Source organism: Culex pipiens, chromosome 3 (genome assembly GCF_016801865.2).
Source record: "Culex pipiens pallens isolate TS chromosome 3, TS_CPP_V2, whole genome shotgun sequence".
Lineage (NCBI taxonomy): Eukaryota > Metazoa > Arthropoda > Insecta > Diptera > Culicidae > Culex > Culex pipiens.
Window position 1 is genome coordinate 103,708,702 of NC_068939.1, and position 25,172 is coordinate 103,733,873.

At 38.2% G+C, this 25,172-nt stretch overlaps 1 protein-coding gene across 12 annotated transcripts in view; it reads right to left on the reverse strand.

Annotated features, from left to right (window-relative positions):
* Positions 1 to 311: 311 nt before the first annotated feature.
* LOC120422710 (monocarboxylate transporter 3-like) overlaps positions 312 to 25,172 on the reverse strand; it is a 32,772-nt gene continuing 7,911 nt past the window's right edge. For 2 of the 12 annotated variants that reach the window (XM_039586225.1, XM_039586227.2), the window contains 9 exons: positions 10,315 to 10,439; positions 6,153 to 6,698; positions 5,662 to 6,089; positions 5,392 to 5,594; positions 3,982 to 4,216; positions 3,736 to 3,914; positions 2,144 to 2,366; positions 1,839 to 2,070; positions 312 to 1,776 (listed from right to left, as the gene is read on the reverse strand). In XM_039586225.1, coding sequence (XP_039442159.1) covers positions 1,551 to 1,776; positions 1,839 to 2,070; positions 2,144 to 2,366; positions 3,736 to 3,914; positions 3,982 to 4,216; positions 5,392 to 5,594; positions 5,662 to 6,089; positions 6,153 to 6,698; positions 10,315 to 10,439 — 2,397 coding nt within the window. In that variant the 3' untranslated portion in view covers positions 312 to 1,550. Of the gene's footprint in view, positions 1,777 to 1,838; positions 2,071 to 2,143; positions 2,367 to 3,735; positions 3,915 to 3,981; positions 4,217 to 5,391; positions 5,595 to 5,661; positions 6,090 to 6,152; positions 6,699 to 6,818; positions 6,964 to 10,314; positions 10,440 to 12,487; positions 12,563 to 13,102; positions 13,358 to 15,108; positions 15,437 to 23,300; positions 23,579 to 25,172 lie in introns of those variants that run through there. The other 10 variants (XM_039586232.2, XM_052709594.1, XM_039586233.2 and 7 more) reach the window with 10 other exon arrangements.

Here is a 25,172-nt window from a genome sequence, read left to right on the forward strand (position 1 = left end):
GTCGGTTGATACGCCCAACTATTATGCGTAGAACGTCAGAATTATATTTTGAATATTAGTGGGAAAATTATGTAAAGTACAGGCATCGAGATACTTACCGTTTCATCTCTCATAGTTACAAATTTAAGGAAATTTATCAACAGTAAAACAAATAAAACACAGGGTTTTGGTTTAGCTTTGTGTTATGCTTTTTTCAACAAATGTTATTTTTTGTTTTGTTTTTTTTTTTTTCATCAGTTTCCTAGATTCCATCATATCTTTTCGACACTTGACGAACGCTTAGGTATAATAACTAATGTCGGGAATTCGAACCATTCGCCGTGCATTTCATGCGAGTGAGAAAAAAAAAATAAACAAACATAAACAAACTAACAAAAATATAATGGCCGACAACGCGTGACTTTTTTATCCGTAGGTGACTTAAACGCAAGCATGACTATTTACACCAGGTCGATTTTAAACTGGTTTGTGCCTCAGTTGGCAGAAGATATATAACAAAGGGATAAACTGTGACAGCGCAAAGGGTCAGCTTTTGATATGTATAAAATAATGTGGGTGAACCAATGATTTGCTGCAGACGCGTGCTGATTTCTGTCGATCAATTTAAAAGTTTACTACTGGAATGAGACGCGCACGTTGTGAATGATTTACCAATAGATTCGGTGTGTAGTTGTGAATCGAAGCAAAAGCACGGCATGGCGAATGAGCTTTTAGCGGTAACTAGCTATTGTTTTAGATTTTTTACAGCTTCTACGAGTGGAGTAAACTGACCCGGTTGTCGGATAGCATTTTGTTGTTGTTTTTTTTGAAATATCAAAATATACTATGGTACTTTTGTATATTCTAAAGAAATAAAATTCTCTGTATTTCATGTTTCCATACATTTTTGCGCTTACGTGGTTCAAGTTTATGTTTTGTTGCCGATTCAAGTGCTTTATCCTACTTTTTTATGCCAGCTATCCATGTTAAAACTTTCATATATCCTATCTTTGAGTAAACTTACACTATCCTCACGGTTTTCTCTGTTCACATGTTTCCTATATAAACTTAGTACCAACATAATACTCTCGTTCCTCTCATTTAATGTTTCCTAATAAAATTTACTTCGCGACTTTCATAAACATTGGCTTCAGATTTGAATAGATTGGCATAAATTAGCTTTATGTATTTTGTTTCCACAACGGTTTTGGTTTTGTCCACATCGCATCGTTTATGTGAATTTTTAAATTTTAAAAATGTACATAGGAATAACGCACAGAAAATGTTGCATGCACACACTCAATAGAATCACACATCGCTCTTAGATCAGCTAGTAAACTATGTTAGGTTTTTCTTGTCTCTGATTGGTATCTTGACAGGCAACTTTTCATTGTATGACACTGTTTCATTTGTTTTTCTCTGTTTCAATTAAATAAAACATAATCAAAACACGGTTGTTTTACATCATAAATGTACAATTGTAAGCACAAGCGCGCACAAAACGCATGTTTTGTTTGTTTTGTTAATTTGGGGCATAGATGACCGAACCGTCACTACGGTGAGAGTGGCAATTACAGTACTGATTCCATCTGAGGGACTTCTTTGCTGGCGTCTTTGTGGTTCCCGCTTCCGTTCACTGTGATGGTTGGTTGTTCCGTGGATGGACTCGGGGCTGTTTGGACAATTTTCGGAACCATCGTGATGGGCTGATCGTCGTCGGCCAAATCTTCCGAGGGTTCTTCGTCGATGGGTGTCAACACCTCAACGTGAACAGGTGCTTCCTCCGGTTTGCGGAATCTAAACAAAAAGTGCCCAAAATGGTTAGTAAATAAACTGATTGATTGACCTAGCCGTGTTACCTCTTCATGGCCGGTGCAGCGAAACTGAAAATGGCCGACAGCCCAAACATGCCTCCGGCAACGAAAAACGGAATCGAGTACGTTTGTGTAGCGTCGTACAGTGCACCCGCCAGTGGCGATCCGACAATCGTGGCCGCTCCTCTGAACAGAATAAGCAACCCGAACGCGTTCGTGAGTTTGTCCAGACCCAGCAGATCGACCAGAATAATTGACGTCAGTGAAATGTAACCGGCTGAAATGGGATATTCAACGAGTTATTTCGAATTCTCACAAAAAAATTAACTTTTTAGATTCCAAATTCTTACCAACTGCGATTCCGAACGCAATTGCCATGACCACGTACGAGGCATAACTGTGGCAGAACGGGGTGAGCGAAACGGCGAACGTGGAAATGACCAGGCAAATGTTGTTCAGGAACAGTGCGTCTACCTTGGGGAAGTCAGCGACATAGCCGCAAACGATCCTACCGACCGTGTTGGTGATACCGATGATGGAGATAAGGAATGAGGCAGAGTTTTGTTCAATTCCCTGAAAGATGTGAAACAAATGTTGGTTTTAATTAGGGTGCTGGAGATTATATAGTTGAATATCCAAAAAGGTAGTCGGATTCAGAACAAATCGATGGAGGCGCTTGGTTCCATAGAATGTATTTATAGCATTTATACCGAGAATTTGAGCTCATTTTGTGGGCCGGAAATAAACATAAATTATATCTTGTCGATTGGAACGACTTTAAGAGTCTAATTCTAACATATCTCACGCAATGTTGGAATTCTTGCGCTCTCACAAGAGGCATTCCTCTTTCTCGAGTTTTCGTCGCGAGACCCGAGCTTTCAAGAGCAACTTGCCAACTGCCCGCGCTCTCGGTAGCACTCGCGAATCGGCCAGCTCACGAGCCAGAATTGCCCACGAATAAGAATTAAAACGAGTTGGCAAGAAAAAAAACAATAAAACGATTAAATGAGTTTGTCCGAAGGTTATGTTTGGTGAGTCACCCAAAACCTCTGTTACGCAAATGGACCAACGTTTTACTTCCCCATCCGATAGAAGGCCAGGAGGATAAGGCGGGAATCGAACCCGCGCTCCATAGCAACTTAGGGATCGGCAGCTAAAGTCGCTAACCCCCGCGCCACTAGGCCCTCAACACCAGAGTTGTGTTGTTAATCGAACTGTCAAAAATGGATTTTTGACAGTTCGAATTATTTCAAGAAAATCCACCGCGGGTAACCAAAATCAAATTAACAATGCAACTCAGGGTTTCCACATTAATCTTGGAATACCAGATTTTTGAAGTGCCCGACAAAATAAAGATTATCCACCTTCTAATCCAGATTTTGACAGAATTTGCCAAATTTTATTAGGGCACATATTTTTTGTACACAAGAGTGTATCTCTCTCACACTTGCTCTCACATAAATGTTCGCATTAATGTTCCATATGCAAAAACACCCAGCTGAGTAAAACGCATTTGAAGTTTGTCCCATACATAAGGCTACGTGTTAAGTTTTCGCGAAAAAAACTGGATTTCCTATTGATTTCTAGAACAAAGTACTGGATGTTATATGCCTTTCTGAAAGAGCACACCATTTTGAACCAAACTGCATCATTAACTCAAAACCGATGAAAATGCATATGGTATTTAGGCGAACATGGGCAGTAATTAAGCCATTTCACAACTTAGGAATGGTTATAAGATGACAAAAAAATCATTTTCTCGCTATTTTTTCTTTTTAATATTAAAATTGTACGGATTTGAGAGTGTGAAGAAAATGGAGCACTTCCATTCGAGCAGTTTTTGCTTTTTTCTACAATGTATTTCTTATGGAGCGAACTGTCAAAAACTGCTCGATTGCGGGTGCTCCATTGGCCTATCTAAAATGATTTTCCGTAAACTTACATCAAGCACTGCTGCGTCCACAAGATACACGAACGGCACATACAATCCCGCCATGCCGAAAATGTTGGAAATGCCGATCATCATAAACACGGGATCCTTCAGCAAGCTCACGTCCATCATCGCCCCGATGGCATTCTTGAACGATTCCGGAAGCTTCAAACACGGACACAGATCATACTCTGCGAAGCAAAATTCACCATTAGCACCGCGCACAACTTGCAAAGTTATTCAAATTTAAAATCTTACGTTCCGTTCCCTTCTCGACGTCCTCGACGCGGACATCGTTCCGGTGGTCACGCTCGAACTTGGTCAGCGAAATGACCGAGTTACGGTAGTTGGTGAGGGACTTTTGCGACTGGTACTCTTTGAGGTTGGTAACGGAACCCGAGTAGAAGATATCCTTACGACTCAGCGGACGCACCATGGCGGGACGGTCGGCCTTTAGCGATGCCTTCGACGTGTACATGCTGCTGCCATCGTCCTGTGCGAAGAATTTAATGGGAAAGAAGCGGATTTCGGGAGTAAAGAGAGAACATGTTAGTTGAATGTATTTTTCTAGGGGATGAGCAAAGCTAAAATCGCAAACAAAGCTACACGTGCATGGTTAATTGCTATGTACTGAATTATGTAAAATTAAGATTTATACATCTGGGTACGTGTGCAAAGCAAGGAAACAAAAATTAAAATGTACAGTTAATTGATTCTATGAATGCTTGGAATATTTGTTTTTAATGCAATGAATATCGGGAAACAATATTATTTAATACGATTTCACTTTTAATTCAATATATTAAAAAAATAACTTTTAGTTATGTGTTCAACCAAATTCTTGATACCCTAGTTTTATAAATGTTTTAGTAGGGGTTATATAAATCACATGCAAGTTAAGACGATAGCAAAATCAAACTTTATCGATATTTGTTCGACTAGAAGGACTAAACTATTCTACTGTTAGTAAAATGATGTAAAAGCATTATGGGACAATTGATGCATGGATATTCTATGGTATGAAATCTTTTTAAACCTGCTGAGATGGACGATTTTTTGTTGAAAAAATGAGAAAAAACATTGAATAAATATGACGGTATGGAAAAGATGAAAAAGAACAGCTACTTAAAATAAAGCTTAAAAATAACAGCGCTGAACACCTAAGAAAGAAAAAAGTCCTGACTAACTTTACAACTCAAACGCGTGCCAACAACAAGCACATCACTGTGCAAGAGACTTGCTCTTCAGCGATGGCTGATAAGTGGCTGGCGCATATGCTAATTGATACCAATTTTACATCATCTTGTTAAAATGATAATAATACTAATAATTACAAGCTGATTAGAAAGGTGTCGTGAGGCTATACATATCCACACGTTCAATGTTAATTGAAGCAAAGTGCAAGCAGCAGGGTAAGAAAAAATCATATATGCAAATTGTTGCGATAGTCAGATTGGACAGGATTTTTTGCCCTCGCTCGTCCATCTCACGATTGATTGATAATATATAGCAAAATAAAAAGAACGGGGGAGGGGGAGGGAGGAAAGTGCAACCAAAAGAGCAAAATCCAATCAACAACACGCTCAAAACCGATAGGTTAAACCAGTTTAGCTAGATCATACGAAGTAAAAATTTCAAAAATAATAAAGAAATGTGGCTGCTACTAACTAAATCTTCAGCGTTATTATTTTTGCTGCCGTTGACAGAGCCGCGTGACACTTTTAAATGCATAGATTTACGTACGTCTCCGTTGCTACCAACGTCACCTCTTGAGCTTGCCTTAATGGCAGCCAAGGATGGCTTAAACCTTTCACCTGTTGAGTGCTTGCGGATCCGGTCGAACGTTGGCACGGATCCGTTCTTTGGAATACCTGGTGATAGAAAGGAAAGCATGTCAAACTAAGGTGCCAGGCAAAGCAACGTGCAGCTCAATAGTACCTGATTGATGACTAGTGAATGCCGGTTGGGAGGCGTTCCGTGGCAAATTGTTGGAGCCGTACTCGTTGGCATCGGATTCGGAGTTGGTGTTACGTTTCTTCTGCAGTGGCTTCTTCATCTCTATTTGGCTGGACTCGGACGAAGAGTTGCTAGAACCGTTTTGCTCCTGGACCTTGGATTCGGTGATTGTGGGAAGGGTAGCGACCGCGTGCATTCCTCCTTGTTGTGCGGCCAACTGATCCAGGGCCAAGCTCGAGTGTACGCCGGGGTCGGCATTCAGCGGAGCTTTCAGTCTTTTTTCCATCGTTCCATCGGGCAGCTGGACCATAAAGTAGGAACCCCCGATCGAGCCGCGCTCCATCTGCATGCGTTTCTCTTCGTACATTCGCTGCATCAGGGGCTTTACCTTGTCGTCCTCCTTGGGATAACTGAAGAAACAAAAAGAAAGAACATTAGCGTGCCGCCATATACTGCAAGAAGACGTTTCTTACGTGAGTGGCCGCATCATAGCACCGAACACTGCGCAGTTCAATATTAGACCAGCTAATATGAGGGTGGAGTTCTTCCAGTCAAAGTTCTCCAGCAGCATGTTGGCCAGCGGTGCAAAGGCGAAGGTACCGAAGCCGGAACCGCACACGGCGATACCGGTCGCCAAGGAACGTTTCGTTTCAAAGTAATACCCAACGGCGACGACCGCTGGCAGGTAGATGAAGCCGAACCCGATGCCACCCATGACACCGTACGTCAGCATCATCATGGTCACATTCGTGCTTAAGGTACTGAGAGCAAATGCCACGCAGGAGATTATACTACCAGCTATACAGACTGTCCGGCAGCCATACTTGTTGGTCAGGGCCGAAACCACTGGACCTGCGCTTAAGTACATACCGCTAAGTAAACTGCCCACCCACGCAACCGTACCCTTGCCCTCGCCAAAATACTCCACGAAATCATTCAAAAACACACCGAAGGTATACGCGATACCGTCCACTATCATGTTACACATAAACGACGCAAACACAATCACCCATCCGTAGCTGCAAGTGAACAAGCAGAAAAGAAGTACAATTAGTGCAATGAGAAGTTATTTTTAAATTTTTATTCTAAATGAGTTTTGATGATTTATCAACAACTATTTTTAACAAAATTACTAAGACCTTTACTGCCGCTCGAAGCTAGTCCAACCCAAATGTAATTTCGTCAATTTTGAGGTAACGATGCAGTTCGGTTCAAAATCATGTAAACTATCAGAAAAACCAATAAAATTTTGTACTTTGTTCTAGAAACCCGGAGAAAACCCACTTTTTCGTGAAATTCTAACTCGTAGCCTTATGGGCGGGACAAATTTGACATGTGTTTTTCTCGGCTTGCTGTTTTTACATATGGGACGGACTCGATTAGAACGGCAGTTTATTGCAATTATATGTAGTTAGATTCACACTGCCCATAATTGAAAATTCGGCTATTATGCCAAATCAAGTATTCCGAGAAAAACGCGTTTAAGTGTTTCTCACAAAATCTCCGTCAAGACAATTTTCCATAAGAGTGGCATATTAGCCGTTTGGTTTTTCGCATCGGCAGCCGAGTCTAAACACTATTTCAGTGAAATTCAAGTTCCAGGAGATGTGTTGGAACATCCTCTACCGCCTGGAGCTGATATCTCGTTTTTGCCAAAAGTGGATATTAGCCGTTTTTTCAATGGTGGGCAGCACAATTTTGTGATATATTTAAACGGCAATGGATTTTTTCTTACTAGACTTGGTTTCGATCAGAAATTTAATTCGTACTATAAAAATAAGTCAAATTCAAACCGAAATGGCACACCATGAGTTTCCATCAAAAGCTTCGGAAAAGATCGGAAAATTACTGAGATATCGACATTAGGAAATGGTGGGTTGTTTGGGTTTGGGTCCTCAACGATACCTACAATTTTCCCGAAGACACCAAATTGATCAGAAAATTCACTCAAAAGTTACAGCTTTCTGAATATTTACGTACCATTTTTGTATGGACAGCTGCCAAAATTGTATGGAGACTTGTATGGGTGAACCAATGACGCAAAATAGCTTATTTGGTCATAGGGAAGGCCCCCACAAAGTTTGAGCCAATTCAAAAAATACTAATGAAATCCATTTCCGGTTTTGGTAGAGAATTGCTCATATGCTTCTTAGTGATTTCTAATTTCTCAATTTCTAATTCGGAGGCCATGTGGTTTATGCACGGTCTCTTAACACCGCCATCAGAGGTGACATTGGGTCTGGGGGGTAAGATTGGGTCATACAAATTTCTGCATTTTTGTTTGACTCAATTTAACCTCCAGACCCAATGTCACCCCTAATGCGGTACAATACTCTGTGGTCCAGATCGCAAAATTAGGTGGAAAATTGATTTTCCGTAAAATGATGAAGTTTTGGAGCAACTTTTGGTTTGGTTGGAAATTAGGGTGGTTCACTATTAAGGTGATTTTGAAAATCTTTTCAGGAATATTTTTAGGATTTTTTTGCCTTCTAGAAAGTTGTTGGGCTTGCCAATCCAAGCAACTTTGTCGAAGACACCAAAATTTTATCTCGTAATCTACGCCTTCTACGACCAAATTTATAGAAAGCATCTGAGCAAACCTTCAAAAATCAGTTTTTTGAACGTGGCAATTCAGGGTTGAGTTTTAGAGAAAAGTGGTATTCGGGGCACTTTTAGAGCTCTAAAAAACAAACATTTTTATTTCTTGGCAAGTCAATTTGGACTTAAGAGTCAAGCCAAAATTAAAGCGCCAGGTTGCATTTGAAAGAGGAGATCCAGCACTACAAACGCTGAAAAAATCTCAGGGGTGTTTTTCTTTAAACTCTAGATATCGCCATTTGAAAAAGTCTAATTTTCAAGGGAAACCCTTTTGGGATCACCCTAACTAATTTCGAAAATTGTCCAAATATATGTTTTTCCATGTAATTTTGGCCCCTAAATCTGAATCTATCCTCAGAATTGACCCAAAGTGTCGAAAAATTGATTTTTGGTCATATTCGGACAATTTTCGAAATTCGTTAGGGTGATCCCAAAAGGTTTTCCCTTGAAAATTAGATCTCCTCTTTCAAATGAAACCTGGCGCTTAGAATTTGGCTTGACCCTTAAGTCCAAATTGACTTGTCAAGAAATAAAAATGTTTGTTTTTTAGAGCTCTAAAAGTGCCCCGAATACCACTTTTCTCTAAAACTTAACCCTGAATTGCCACGTTCAAAAAACTGATTTTTGAAGGTTTGCTCAGATGCTTTCTATAAATTTGGTCGTAGAAGGCGTAGATTACGAGATAAAATTTTGGTGTCTTCGACAAAGTTGCTTGGATTGGCAAGCCCAACAACTTTCTAGAAGACAAAAAAAAATCCCAAAAATATTCCTGAAAAGTTAGATTTTCAAAATCACCCTTATAGTGAACCACCCTAATTTCCAACCAAACCAAAAGTTGCCCCTTTCCATATGCAACAACTCTTCTGAAGACACCAAAGCTCCAAAACTTCATCATTTTACGGAAAATCCATTTTCCACCTAATTTTGCGATCTGGACCACTGTGCAATGTAATGTTTCAAATTAAATGTGTTTAAATTATTTTATTTATACTAGTACGAACCAGTACGAAGCAGTCAAATCCAACTTTTGCCTCTAGAAATTGTTTTTGTCATGTTTATTTCACACTAAACCATACTTATTTCTGGAGTTTTTTTTTAGGTTCCAATAAGGCTGGTACAAATATTTTTAAAAGTTTTTGTCACCCCCCCTTCAAAATTGGCCCGAAAAATCAGGGGACAAAAAAAAATATTTTTACAATAATCTTCGAAATTTCAATGAAAATTCAAGTGCAACCAGCTGAAATCAAATTAAAATACATTCTTCTGCGTTTAAAATCATTTTTAGCATGTTTGGGTTTATTAAAAAATCTTAAGATTTTTTGAAAATTTTAGATGCAAAACCTTTTTTTTCGATACAATTTTTGTTTTTGTCAGATCTTAGATTTTTTTGAAAACTAATGATTGCAAAACAACTGAACTAGTGTAAAATGCATTTTAAAACACTTTTTTCATTTAAATGTGAAGACTATGGCTTGTTATTTAAATTTTTATATTTTTTTATTTTTTTGCCCCCCCCCCCCCCCTTGACCTCGGCCAGGGCCGAGGGACAAAAACTTTTTTTAATATTTGCATCGGCCTAAACCAAATTTTAAGTTTTTGCTCTTTGGGTGTTTTTAAATACCCCTGACTAAAGGCAGTATCAAAAACAGCCAAAAAGCAAAAACTGGAAATTTGGTTTATGGAACCTTTTAAAAAAAAACTCGAGATTAGTATAAACTTGCAGCAAGATAGTTCGATGTTGACAAAATATTTTCGTAACTTTTGCTGAAGTTTTCTGCTTATCTTTGCATGCATATTCTCATTCCTCGTGAAACTGTGGTGATTTTGATGAGCTTTTTCATTCATTTTGTATTTACTTAATGGAGGCGCATGGTGTTTTGTTTGACTGTACAAATATAATTTTGTTTTTTTGTTTATTCTAACAGTGTTATTATGAATAGCACCATCGATAACACTTTGCTAGTCGTTGTCATTCGATTGGTTTGAAAAAAAAAAAAAAATGAACAATGATTAAAAAAATAAATACAATTTACTTACCCGCCATCCGGGGGAGGCGGCATATCGTGATACCCACACATTCCATCGTCATCCTCAGGTGATGCCTCTTCCTGTAGTTCGGCTGTTAACCTGGACGCTTCTTCGCATGCTATATCGCTATCAGTCTGTAAGGAAGAGCAAAGTAAAGTGGTTTAATGAATGATACTTCGTGTTGATATGTAAAATAGTTTTTTTTTATTTTAGTTTTTTAAATGAAGTTTCAAAAACTTTAAAATCAAGATATTGACACCCGTGCTAAACCGCTTCGATCTTCGTTTGTTCATGCACAAATATCTAGTTCAAGGCTACGTTATAATACGCGTATTTTTACTTTCAAACGCCTCGTGCTTGGCTCAAGTGTCGCAGTGGACGCGTTTCACTACAGGCAATTTGCAATTTAATTTAACGAATTCTATCAGTCCCGCCACTTTATTTTTTTTTTTCCTTAAATTTGTCAACGGCCAACAGCAACAGAAAACTCATGAATCGAGCTGTCGGTCAGAGGTTTTTCTCTTTCTTGCAACACTAAAAATAGGTCACTTTTACCGATTGTATACATTCTGAACAGAGACAAACCTTACCGGTTCAACCCAGTGCGCGTCTGTTTGTATTCCTAGACTTGATCTCGTGCTAGAAAAACTCACACGACAGACAAGACGTCGGCGGTCTTCTGTGACGTTTTTTGGGGTGGCTTGCGCTTTCTGCAAAAACGGCAGTCAATTTCATGCACTGGCGAACAAAACAAAATACCCCACGACGATTCGCCCGCAGCTCGACCGCGAAGATGTTGACCAATTAATAATTTTCCTCAACATTGATTAACGCTAATTGGCTTGTGCAACTTTTCTCTCTCGAGCTCTGAATGTTCTCGCAAGCTGGAAACAGCATAAGACATTCTTGCGACCAAACTGGACACGAAATTTCCCACTCAATCGGCTGTCCAAAAGCATCAGGAAGAGTTAAATATGTTGCTAGAAACAAGCGTGGCGAGGGTGATTAAGTTCAATTGATGCCACGCTCAGCTGATATTAGGCAGAACATTCATCTTCAAATTTTCTAATGTCAGTTGCTGCCTGCTAACCTAACTCTTTCGCCGAACAAAGTGCGGATACGCCTGGCAACAGAAAGATGTGCAACCCGCGCGGCTTGAGGCGAATTTATCTCACTTTTATGGACTTATAACATGTTGACATACAAATTCATTAAGGTTGATTATATCAATTTGCTCGTGGTTGGTGGCGGCGTCTCAGCTCAGCTTTTGTTCTGCCTGATGTGATATGGCTGTATAAAAAAAAAGGAGAAACGCCGTCGTTTGTCTGTTGTTTTCGGTAATGTGATACATTCGATCAAAATATTGTTTTAGTTTATTTTCTGTCCCTCCCTGGAGCCAGTGATACCGTGCGGCACTTGTCAACAGCTGGGCGATGATGGACAGTTCAGAGTATTGCATCTTTTTCTGCGAATTAAGTGGTCTTTGATTGTTTTAGAGCAATGCTAATTTTTGGTACAATATCAGAATTAGCTTAATGAATTACATGAGAATTCGTATACTGATTTGCTGGACAAATTTAAACTTATATATCTAACATAATAACTCAATTCACTGCCAACAATGAACTTAGGCAGGTTACATTTAGCTAATCTCACATTATTGATTTGAAAATTAATTAGAGCAAAAAACTTTGTTCTTTGTAAAATTTTGTTCAGGGCTCAAATATGATCACAAAAGTTCCCTAAAGTTATACAGGAATATGGAATCCAAGATGGCGACCAAAATGATGCATGATAGAGTATTGAAAATATTTATTCGGTAGAATAGGAAATCGACAACTGAAATTCGACAAATTTTAGGTTAACAAATTCGAATTTTATGTTGAAAAAAAACAACAAATAACAAAAACTTCGGATAGTCGAGCCTGGACTGTACATCCATTTCCAAACTCAAAGCTAAAACGGTGCTCTAGGAACTTAAATCCCGATTCAATCCGATCGTCGGAAAATTTTGTTTGAAGACATGACCATTTGAATTTTAATCAGACCGATCATCTTAACAATTTAGTATCCTTAATAGCACGGCCACTGCTGTCGAGTCCATTCTGCAGAAATTAGATTTGCTAATCTCTATCTGACAACAAGCAATATAGTAGGTATTGCGTACAATAATTCGACTCACTTGGAGCCCTTTTGATAAAGCGATGGACCGATAAGGTCCAATACTGCCAGCAGCGACCATCAATCACTCTCCACTAGCTCACTGTACGAAGCAAGGACGAAATAACGAGTCTAATCATGATGTCAGCCGGTGATAATTCAATAAGTTGGCAGCAATAAAATGACCATACTCCAAAGCCTCCACCTATATCACACTCACTCTCGTAACGGAGCTACTTCGTTACGTTCTGATTGTTGCTTAAGCCCATTGGACGATCAATAACGTCGTTATCACACTATCTGGAAGCCATTCAAGTTCATCTTATCAATTCTGCTTCGAATACGTCGCTTCAATTTGGTTTCGAACGTAGCAACAGGGTATTATCATTGCAGCTTTGGAAAATCTTTGATCGGTTATAAACCCCTCGTGTACATGGAGGAATTCCAATGCAATGCCACAAGTGGTGATTTCACTTTCAAATGATAAGATAAATTTAGCTTAAGGTACTCGTTATGGATTGTAACCGACGTGCTAACCAGTAGCACATGATGGCACTTATCTCATGTATAACTAAATTTATACTTTCACTGGGTATAAATAACTTCACTAAGTATTAAGGAATATAAGTTCCCTTACCATACGATTTTTATCCGACATTTTTGAAATATACACTGATTTAACACAAATGAACCAAAATCTCAAACAAATTTACACTTTCAAAGCACTAAACTAACATCGCAATTGAAGTCGTGCTCCTGTGAATGCACTTTTGGCGGGAAGCACCACTGCGAGTCAAATTGTGACAACCGCTTGCGGAGGTCACTAATAAACTGACTGATGTGGGGGTTTCCAGCTGGGACTCTGAGGAGATATTCCTTCCAATTAAACTCGCGCTCTGCTCACTCTCCGATACCGGGCGGAATAATGGGAGAGTCAAGTGTTTATTGTTTCATGTGTGAACAAACAAGTCACAAATTGATACTGTGCTCCAGATTGGACCGGCCAGAATACAAGCTCAGCCTGAAAACGATTCGAATATATTGGGTATGTCCCATATATACCAACACGAGTACGACAAATCCTTGATAAGGAGAAAGAGTGTTGGGTTGGGTTTGCGCTGAAAATATTACAAACATTTCAAGAGATTGCATTAATTGGTCACTACTACTTTAGTGATTAGCGCTGAGCATGGACCAAACATTAGTCATAAATGGTTTCTTGTCTTTACAATTGCTTAGAACTGATACGGAGCGGAATGCATATGGGTTGTTCCATCCCAATCGTACACAAAAAGTGCGAAATTAAAATCAACATTGTTTTTATCAATATCTAATTTGGTTAGGCTATTGATACCATCGAAGCAAGTAGGAAACCCAAAGTATAAGTCCATGCAGATAGTCCTTTCGAAAAGAAACGAGATTAAAGTTCAATTTGGCGAGAGTAAAGACCTCTCACGCAACAAACAACAACAAATCGTGTTCATTCGTTCATTAACACAGTTCATCCCATTGAGTGGCTTATATGAACAAATTACCGCCACTTAGTTACCGAATCGTGGTGGCCGAAACTTTTTTTCTGAAGAGTGAATTTTTGGAAAATACACCCACGAGTAAAGTAACTCTCGGTAATTTCGGGATTTATCCTCTCCGTCCATGCCAGTTTACTACCGAACCATGCTCACTATCCTCTCGTATACCAATGCCCAGTTCGGGGTGTAAGAATTTCAATTTTCAAGCTGCGATATCTCTGTGATCAAGAACTCATTTAGAAGAAAATTGGACGTAGAATCGATTGATATGCTTAAAACCCGATTTGGGCTATAGTCAGGAAAACTTAAAAAGGGTGTTTTTTGTAAGAAAATCCGCTCAGTTACATATTTATAGAAAGTTATTTAAAAGGTCTATCCAACGCGTCCAAAAGGATCTAAAGATGAAGATCTGACAATCCTATCGATAGTTATGAGTATATGATGTTATATTTAGAGGCCATTTGTAGGCTGGAAATTAATATTTTACCAACAAAAAACTCTATTAATGTAAGGAAGGCAATAAGTATTTTTTCAATTTTGTTTTCTGTATTTTTTAAACTGGTTGCAGCTTTTTGGGTGTCTTCCGTATGCTAAAAAAGCCAATTTGTATCATCAGTTTGTTCATATCACTTTCCATACAAATTTGGCAGCTGTTTATTAGGGTGGCCCAAATCTGGGCTTCCGCCTGCTACAATATATTCATAGAAATTAAATTGCAATCAGAGAAATAACGAAATAAAGTTATCTGCAATGACTTTATTGTTTCATATAAATAATAGTTCATTTTGAAAATTTGAAACTTTTTGATAAAATAGTAAAGCACACAAAAAAAAAGTTTTTCGCTTTTGAATACAAACAACTGCAAGTGTATAATGCAGTATATTATCCTTTATTCTTTTAAAATTGCAAAACTTTCTCAAGAGTAGAAAAAAATCAACCCAGGATGTGATTGCTTTAGGCCAGAGCAGTGCAGCCTCATTACTATTTTTAAAATATTTTATAGGCTTTTTTCACCAAAATTACGTAAGAAACATACTGCATATGACAACAAATATTAAGGTTATTGAAGGTTTGTAGGTTTGTACTCATTGAACAATACATAAGAATAGCTTACCCTTGTGACTTTCCGTCCTTTCCTGTTCGACATTTTTATTCTGAATTTGATAAACTATCTCTTAAACACTAACTTGGCACAGTTGGCTTGCTGCTGCTTGGTTTCACTTGCCGGAATCGACACACTATGTTATTCGCACGACTCAAAAGGGATTGACCCTTTCACTGATGACGACACTTTTTTGTTTGCTACAGTTCTCTTAAGGCACTCATTGTTTCCAGCTTGGTTGATGTTGGGCGGCTTTGTGAGTCGTTGCAGACCCGTTTCCGGCCTCGGTTCACACTAGAATGAGCGACTGCGCGCCCCGGACTGTCGAAGGAGAAACGTTCTAGAGTGAGAGACAAAGTCGTTTGCCCAGATCAGAAGACCCGTCATCGCTGTTTCTGGTGTTGTTGACTCTGGTTGGCACACACGTACACCCCGTGAAGAGTGCAATTTATTCATGCAATTCTCATGGCACTATTACAAACATCCATCCTTCAGCATAGCATATCTATCGCGTTCTGTTTAATCATCCTCGAGTGCTCGGGTGATTAGTCGTACTATTATCGGGAAGGAGAGCTTTGAAATGAACTCTCTGTGTTGCTTCGAGTCGTTTTAACCAACACGAATGTGGAGCATCATATGACTCTCGTTGGTGTACTGCACAGTGACGAACTATTGCATACATATTCAGCGTAATCTATACCAGAGTCTAGTCTGACCGACGACAAACTGCCCACAGCACTTGATTGATAATAAATACAATCAATACGCCACACTTGCCGGGGCAGAAATTGTGCTAATACGATTCGATGGACAACCCTAGCTATTGTATAATCATTGTCAGTGTACAAACCACACACGTGATTTTAGTCATTTTGAAGCTTGTGTTGCTACGTACCTATCGTTGGGTTTATATTCCAACCAGTGATAAGTCCATCTCTTCTAATCACGGTCAATGCGAGCATTCTAGATCAAATGGGATTAACTTTCCTCTAACGAGCTTTAACAGCTATTAGATGCTATAGATTCTGTAGTAATGTACAGCCATTATCACATCGGAAGAATCTCCGGCATGACACGTTCAACATTGTGATGAGCTCCGCCCACGTGGTTACTCAGATTGCAAACGAGACAAGTTTTTATTGCGCAAAATCTGCCAGACTCCGATCGACCAAAAACTGAAAGCTGCGTCTGGTGTAGTACGACTAACCTGCATTAAGTAACGTACTGGCATTGACCTCTCCCAGCTGGAACAGCCATAGCAGCCAGTCGATCGTACAATACGTATGGGTATATTAAAATATTGACAAATGTAGCACAGAAGGCACAGTCACATTTAGCATCTGGTTGGCCCTAACCTTCTTTGTCGTGGATTAACACATCTGCAAATGTGAATGCAACTACACAGTGCCGGTTGCAGTGCATTTTGTTGCACCAAGTGATAGCTACAAATTTTGCAAATTAAGCCTCGCTTTTTATGAAATTTCTTATTGTAATTTAAACTCATCATAATTGTAATACACCTTGCGTCTCCATTAATACAGGGATCAATCTGTTTAAAACAATGGAAATACAACTTAATTTATGAGTATCATGTGTAGGAACAGGGATAGCAGTTTCTGAGGTAGCTTCAAATTTGGGAATCGAAGTACAGTGTACATTGTACACTTGAGTAATTCTAATTTGACTTCAATTTCAACCGAGCTGATATTCGGTATTAAGAATCAGCACACCAATGCAATTTAGCCAATCACTTCAATGTTTGCATTGCCTTTATAATAAAAATCCTTTAAATTGAAAAAAGCATTTCTAAAACTTTTAACATGCGGTGTATCCTGAACACTCATTTCAGACGACCTTCGCTGTTCGTTTTTTCATGCACCGTGCTGCAACAGTCATACCAAACTCATTCAAGCCAAGTTCAGGGCGCTTATCTGGCTTGCATTTTATTCAGCAGATTCAAGTTTTACCAGCAATGAGCAAGGCAGCACAGTCCGTCAAGTTTGTAAGTTTAATTCTTTTATCGCAAGATACACCTCGTTATATCAACGAATATGTGCAGATCTGTGCATGCATTAAGTCGATGCAAAAAAAAAAAATCTGTTCGTTTTATCGGTTTCGCTCACGTGTTTCCTTGAGTGTCAAAACACGTTCTCATGAATATGCGGTTAAGGTTGTATCCATCCATTCCATGCCTACTTTGATGTATGAATCAGCGTTTCGCGCTTAATCTGGCGGCGCCAAACGGCAACCAACCAACGCTGCCGGCTCTGGGCGAATGGTAGACCCAATGCGTAGAATCAAAACAAAACAAGAAATAAATAAAAATAAAAGAAAGGAGTTGGACCGTATCAGTCACTTCTTTCTTTTACAACACTGGCTTTGTTGACGAAGACTCTGGCTGGTTGAAAACAACAACAGTCCTTCTGCGTATCGTTGACCTTGGTGTTTAATTCAGTACCGTTCAAAGGTGTTGTTTTGAAACGCCAAAAAATGATCGTTTTGTTAAAATGAATCAAGCTATAAGAAAAAATTAATTATGAAATCCGACTTACCAGGTCTCAGTACCGAAAAGGACTCAATGCTAATAAGGTTTGCTCCGATTAAATAAAACAGATTTGTATGGTACAAACCACTTAAACAAATTAAAAAGAATTGATGATGTTTGATTTGCATTTCTAAATTGCAATGATTATTTTCAGAAATTATAAAATCATAAAATGTGGTGATGTTGTGTTAAAATTACTGCTCAAAGTTTTTGGATGCCGGGCCAATTTTGAAGCTCAAATGAGCTGGCGGGCCATATGTATAAATGTAGAAGACTAAAAAATTCATCTATTACATGAAGTTTTTCTATATATTTCATTTTTTTTTACATTTCCGTTATTTAAAAGTAAGGCCGATGCAAATATTAAGTTTTTGTCCCTCGTCTCTGGCCGGAGTCGAGGAGGGGGGCAAAAAAATAAAAAAATATAAATATTAAAATATCATGCCATAGTTTCAACATTTGCATGGAAAAAGTGTTTTAAAATGTATTTTACACTAGTTCAGTTGTTTTGCAATAAAAGTTTTCAAATAATGTAAAATTTGACGAAAACAAAAATTTTAGCGAAAAAAAAACTTAAGCGATAGTAGACATCGAAAATTTTCAAAAATTCAAAAGATTTTTAAATCAACCCATACATGCTAAAAATGATTCTAAACGCAGGGGAATTCATTTTAAATTGATTTTAACAAATTACACTTAAAATTTCATAAAAATATTGAAGTTTTTTGAAAAAAAAAAATATTTTTTGCCCCCTGATTTTTCGGGCCAACATTGAAGAGGGGGAGGGAGACAAAAACTTTAAATAAAATTTGTACCAGCCTAATAGAAAACGGAAAATTACTGTTTTTCATCAGTTGTGTTGTGATAATTGTTTAGGGTATTTGAAAAAAGGTATTTAGTTGAATGTACTTGTATTTTAATTTAAATTTTAAGTATTGTCTATATTTTGAAAATTATGACATAAAATCAGAACAATTTATGCTATGGCATAATTTTATCTTTGAATTGTTACACTCATGAAAAATGTTTCAATTTTTTTCCAACAATAAGGCCGATGCAAATATTTAAAAAAGATTTTGTCCCTCAACCAGGGTTGCGAATGAGCGAGCGCTCACGGAAAGCTTGCTCGCTCCAGCTGGAGCGTGAGTTTTTATCAGGTAGCTCGTGCTCGCTCACGCTCACCAGAGCGTTTTGCGCTCACGTGAGCTGGTGAGCCAAAGTAGGTAGTTGTTTTTTCCTGTTGAAGCATCTGCCTGTTTGAAACGAAGTTTCTAGAACTATCTCAGCACAGGCAGCAAAAACAAACAAGAAAGTGGTCGAACAAACAAAAGTAGGCAATGAAATGGATTTGATCAGAGAACCGAAATTTACGTTCTATTTAAAATCTAGACATTTTTCGAACAAGGAACAAAAAACTAAATTCATAATGTAAACATTCATTGGCGTGAAGAGATGCACTGTTTGTTCACAAATCAAATCCATATTGTATTGTTGTTATGTACAAAAATATTGACAATTTATGTATATTTTTTCAATTTTTAAATAATCTTTTAAACAGTTACAATCATCCATGTTCAAAAAATCATATATAACTTGTAATTGAATATTTTCAGAGGTTTGGTTGCGAAAGTGTTGAATAAAATCCACTTGTTGGAAGAAGAGCCAACCTTTTCGTGGTGAAAAATGTTGACAATTCATTTGATTTGAGTCAAAAGGGTTATTTCAACCCTTAGGAATTTTGAGGCATATATTTAAAATTGAACTGTTTCAAAAATGTTACCCTACAGAAAACAGATTAATGTTATATTTTAATCAACCAAGCATTTAACCTTGAATCGAACTTACCAAAGCATAAATCTTCTTGAATCAATTCATTGTTTTGTAAGTTTTTCTAAGGTTTACAGGACCTTTTATTTAGGCGTCTATACCCCTCCTCCCCTCTCTGCTACAATAAGGCCTTTAAATTCTAAAAATATTTATACATTCAACGGTATGTCTAAAAATTATTTGACCCTTGCGAATCCAACCTTTTATTTAAAAACATGATTGATAAAAATGAGCTATTCCAATTCATATATCATAAAATTTGTTCACAAAGTCATATTTCCACAGCCCTACTGCACCTTACGCAAAAAAATCCATCTAGAATTGAAAAAAAAACTTTCTCAAAAACGTTAAATGATTAGCGACACGTCCAAAATGAGCGCTCCGTGAGCGAAATATGAGCGTGAGCGCGAGCGTGGAGCAAACGCGAGCTGAAAAAATCGGAGCAAACGTGAGCGCGGGCAAACGTGAGCTAGCTCGCGCAGCGCTCCTCCTCACGAATGAGCGAAAAGTGAGCGCTCACGAGCGCGTGAGCGCGTGAGGAACGCAACACTGCCCTCAACCCTGGCCATGGTCGAGGGAAGGCAAAAAAAATTAAAAGAATTATGAAAATGGAAAATACAAGCCAGAATATTCAACATTTCAATGAAAAAAATGTTGGGAAATGTTTGAAAAACACACTTAGATTCGCAATCATAACTTTAAAAATATGTAAGATTCGACGAAAAAATACATTTTCGCGAAAAACACTTTTGGTTGTTAATCGAAAATTTACTAAAATTCTAATTATTTTTTAATAAACCCGAGCGTGCCCAAAATGATTCTAAACGCAGAGGAATGCATTTTAAATGAATTTCAGCTAATTGCACTTAAATAACAAAGTCAATCAGTTTAGTTATCAAACTGTCATGAGTTCGAATCCCGAGGTGGAATGTTTCTAAGTTCAAAGGAAGTTTGAGGCTCAGTTTATTGAAATGGTCATAATGACTTTTAAATTAATATGGAACGCTTATATTTTTGCTACTATTACAGTTTTATTAAAAAAAAACAAAGCAAAATAAGGTTATGTGTGGTGAGTCACCCAAAACCTCTTTTACGCAAATGGACCGACGTTTTACTTCCCCATTCGAAAGAAGGCCAGGAGGATAAGGCGGGAATCGAGCCCGCGCCCCATAGTAACTTAGGGATCGTCAGCCGAAGCCGCTAACCACCGCGCCACGAGGCCTTCCCAGTGTTGTACCTATGTCAAATTTGAACTTTTCATCAACATTTCCAAAAATATTTGATGAATATTTTGACATTATTTACTAGTTTCACCACGAGTTTCACTCACATTGAAACGTGTGAAAAAAGTTTCAATTAGAAAGATTTTTGAACAACATATTTGTATCGTAAAATAAGGATGAAAAAGAATAAATCATTAGTTTAATATAAACAAAAAACAAAAACAGATCAGCACTAAAAGTTTAAAATAAAGTTTAATTTTGAAAAAGTTTAAAATCATTTTACAAATGGTCAACGGGCCATTTTACTTCATCATTCAAAAAGGGTTCGCGGGCCACAAAATATCACCTCGCGGGCCAAACTTTGGTCACCCCTGTTCTACCCATGGGTAACAATGAGACACTTTGTTTTTTTTTTCTAAATTAAACTTTTCAAAATCAATGGAAAATCTTTCGTAACATGAATTGGAAGTGATTTCTGCCAAATTTATTGAGTTTAAACTTTATGTTACCAAATAAATAAAATTATTTGGCATAAATATATGGATTTTACAAAATTTTAATACTTTTTAGTATAACTTTTGTTAATTAGAGTTTCGTGTTGGCAAAATTGCTTTAAAATGTTCAAGGAAAGTCACCTGCAATGGAACAAAACAAAACATGATGTAAAGCTCGAAAAAGATTGATTTCCGTAGAGTGTCTCGTTCCTGCCAAGTGCGTCTACAATGCGACAGTTGAATAACTTTGGTTGTAGAGGTCGGATCAATCTTATATTTTGGTCAATGTTAGAACACTTTTAACGTGAAGACTTCCAACATTGTCATGAATTTTCTTTCAAAGATATGAATTTTGCGTCGCTTTCAATATTTTGACAAAATTCCTTCAACAAGTTGTTTAGAATACTGCCCTACACATGCTGTTTCCTTTTGGTAACGATTATCCCATTCCTTGTAAAGTTATGGAAATCGTCATTAATCAATTATTGCCATTTAGGATGTCAATGATTGTACCCCCCCCCCCCCCCTAAAGTGTCCACGTGGTTTATGGATGGTCCCTTGTAATTGGGTCCTAAAATGAAGCTTAGATTGCTGATATTATTGTTTACAACGATAAAGCTTATTTTTCAGTACAATGTACAGTACACTAGAGTACAATGACCATTTGTACAACCACAAAGACTTTTTAAATCAATTTTGAAAAATTAACCTCGCGGACCTTCTTGACAGCTTGTTCCAAGGGGACCATAGTTGATCCATCGAAAAAATGTTGTCTTGTCATTTTTTTTTTGCATTAAAATGAAAAAAAAAAAAACAGTGATCAGAAATGGTTTTGATCGTGTTTTTTACCGTTGCAGATAAAAATTGACATAGGGCTTTAGTACCCAATTATACTTAGTAACTCGATCCAACAGTCGAATAAAGCAATTATTGAAAATTTGTTTCATTTTCCCCACAACCGGTACCGGTACGTCTTTGTTTTACACACGAAACAAACAAATTGCGCCGATTCAACTATACACTTACGACGTCTCCGGTGTTGGAGCGTGTCGTTGTGGTGTTTTGTTTTCTACCTTGTCAGCACTAACCCTCCGCGCCGCCACGCTGATTAATTGCGGTGGGGTGGGGTATCGAAAAGCACTGCCATATCTCTGCGGCCATTATTCGCCTGGTGGCCTTATCGTACCAACTTCCAACGTTATAAACAGACTCACGGATGGACATCAACGATAAGCGAGTGGTGCTGTTTACGTGCTTGATATGCAAAACAAAAAATAGCAAAATCGAGCGCGCCAAAAAATCACGTTTATTGATTTTCGATGAGGTCAAACATTTAAAATTCAAATCGCAAGTCAATCCGGAATGGGATTCGTCCTTAATTTCGCGGTCGTTCTGGTGCTCATTGGTGAAAATTTCCACCAAACACCAAACAGCTGTTTTGGGAGTTGTGGGAGTATGTGTTAATTTGTAGCTTACAGCCGGGTTGGGTGTATTGCAGCGCAAAGATAGAACCTATACTTAATTATAGTGTTTATGTGTGTACTACGGCTGAGTCGCGGCGACGAGTTCGGGAAAAAAAGAACGTATGAGTATGGCTTCGTGCTATAAAAAAATGTTTGTGAGTTTTCGTCGAACGCGACATGCAGGGTGGTGGTGTGTACGGTAGTAACCAGAAGCAACAACACTTTTACTAGACGGTCAAGATAATTAGGGCAGACTAAAATAATATGTTGATGCCGTCGTTTCCCGCTCCGGCCACTGATCGTTCCCGTGGATCACATCTTCACATACACTAAACACAGTTGGCACTAGATTCTTTCGTTTTTCACATCTCGCGAAATCAGACATGTTCGCTGATCTTATTTATGCCCACTGAGTCACACACCATCATCAGGTTGAGCTTGATTTCATTTTACTCCCCCGCGCGCGCAGACAATTTTTGCACAAAGAAATGGCGGAAAAATTAACAATCTTTTTTTTCGAGGTCCTTGTTTCCAATAAGAGAGACGATGAGTAAGTTTTGTGCTTGTGAGCTCCGAATGTAGCACAAAGGACGAGTCCGTCGATACCGTCCTTCAAACGGCGCGTCAATCAAAGTTTTCGCACCAAACCAACCTGCCCTTCACTGCACTGCCTTCAAACTACAATCGATAATTATGCAAAACTTGTACCGTGGCCACTTGGACACTAAAACACACTCTACACTCCAATCTTGCACACACTTTGCTTGCAGGCAGAAAACGATCGTTACCGTCGATCGCCGCGTTCGTAGTAAGCACGACCTGCTTGAAAGAACTGCTCGAATTGTACTGAAAGCTTTCGACGAGACGAAGATTAACTGTGCTCCGCGACTACTAGTTAGCGCGAGTTCGATCGCGACTCTGAGAGAGCTCCGAGAGAACGCTTGCAAATTTATGATCTTCCTCTGCCGACTGCTGCTGCTGGTCACGGTGAGAACCGATATTGCCAGAGTATGCACACGGTGGAAAACTCAAACCTGAGCCGGTGTGTGATTAGAGGATGGTCTTAATGTATTAGTGGGTGGGTGGAAAGGTGTTGGATATCTCGCGAAAACACCTACTGTTTAGAGGAAAAGACAACAAAGAGCGCCAAATTTCCACTGTGGGCCAGTGTGGTGAAAAATCGAATATGTACATGGAAATGGAAATCGATCGTTGTCTTTCTATATTACATTCTGTAGACCGTAAACCGTGGAAATGAATGCCATTTGTGCAACAATGAAGTCATGTTTATTTTTTAATGACCTGCTTTCTTTTCATGTCGTGCGAAATCGCAAAATGTGTCGTACAAATATTATCGGAGGGCTGAGCAGGAGAAAAAAACTGAAATTCATCTGATTATGTCAGATTCTTGAATAAATGTTTGAAAAAAATATGTAATAAAAACTATCAGTGATTGGTGGAAGATTTATTTTTTGAAAAATTCAAAATACGCACTTAATTACCCTGGTTTACGGTATTTTCAAATGTTGATCGTGATTACAAAATATGCCCTTTAAATTTTTTTTCTGTGGAACATTTCCGAAGTTTTTTTTAATAATCAATAAACCAAATTTTCAGTTTTTGCTTTTTGGGTGTTTTTTAATACCCCTGACTCAAGATGGTTTCAAAAACACCCAAAAAGCAAAAATTGAAAATATGGTTTATTGGACCTTTTTTTTTAAAAAAAAATAAAGAAGTCCCGCTTGAATGTTATTTGACGTCAAGATTAAATGTCTCATTCCAAAACATTATCAAAAATTATTGAAAAGTTGGCCACCTTAAAATGTCTGTGTGCCACTTCAAAATGCTTGCCAAAACAAACCAATTTCATTAGATTCTATTAAGGGTCCCTTAATCTGCCCCTGTTCACATAAATGACCCATATGGAAATATACGGCTTCATGTTAAGTAATGTTAAGTTTTTCTTCATAAATTGAAAACATAGAATGCCATTTTTTATCAATTAGGCCAGCACAGCTACTCAGAAAAAAACACATCTATCTCGGAATGAGATCTTGCCACTATCATACCGTAAAACGACAGTATATTTACCTTTCTTTTACAAATTGATGCACTAACTACTTTATTCCAATGTTTGCAAATGAAACCACTAAGGCGTAATAAGAACAGCAAATAGAAACAAAGAGATCAAGTTGGTCAACTTTCGAATACTTTTTGCCTTCCTCACCTTACTGAGGAAAGGCTATAAAATCATTCGAAAAATGAACTTCTTAACACTCAAACGCTCGGGTAGTCATTTGACCTCTATTTTTTTTCTTTAAAATCTCATAACTTTTGGTAGAATTGACCAAATTGGATGCTTCCGATTGCAAAAGATCCGGATTTATCTATGTTTTGAACTGACAGATGGGGGACAAATATGGTCCACTTTTACCGGAGATATTCCGGATTCCGTTGGGGTACCTCGGCCATCCTATTTGGGGTTTTGGTCAATAGAACAAAAACCATTTCACAGAACAATGCC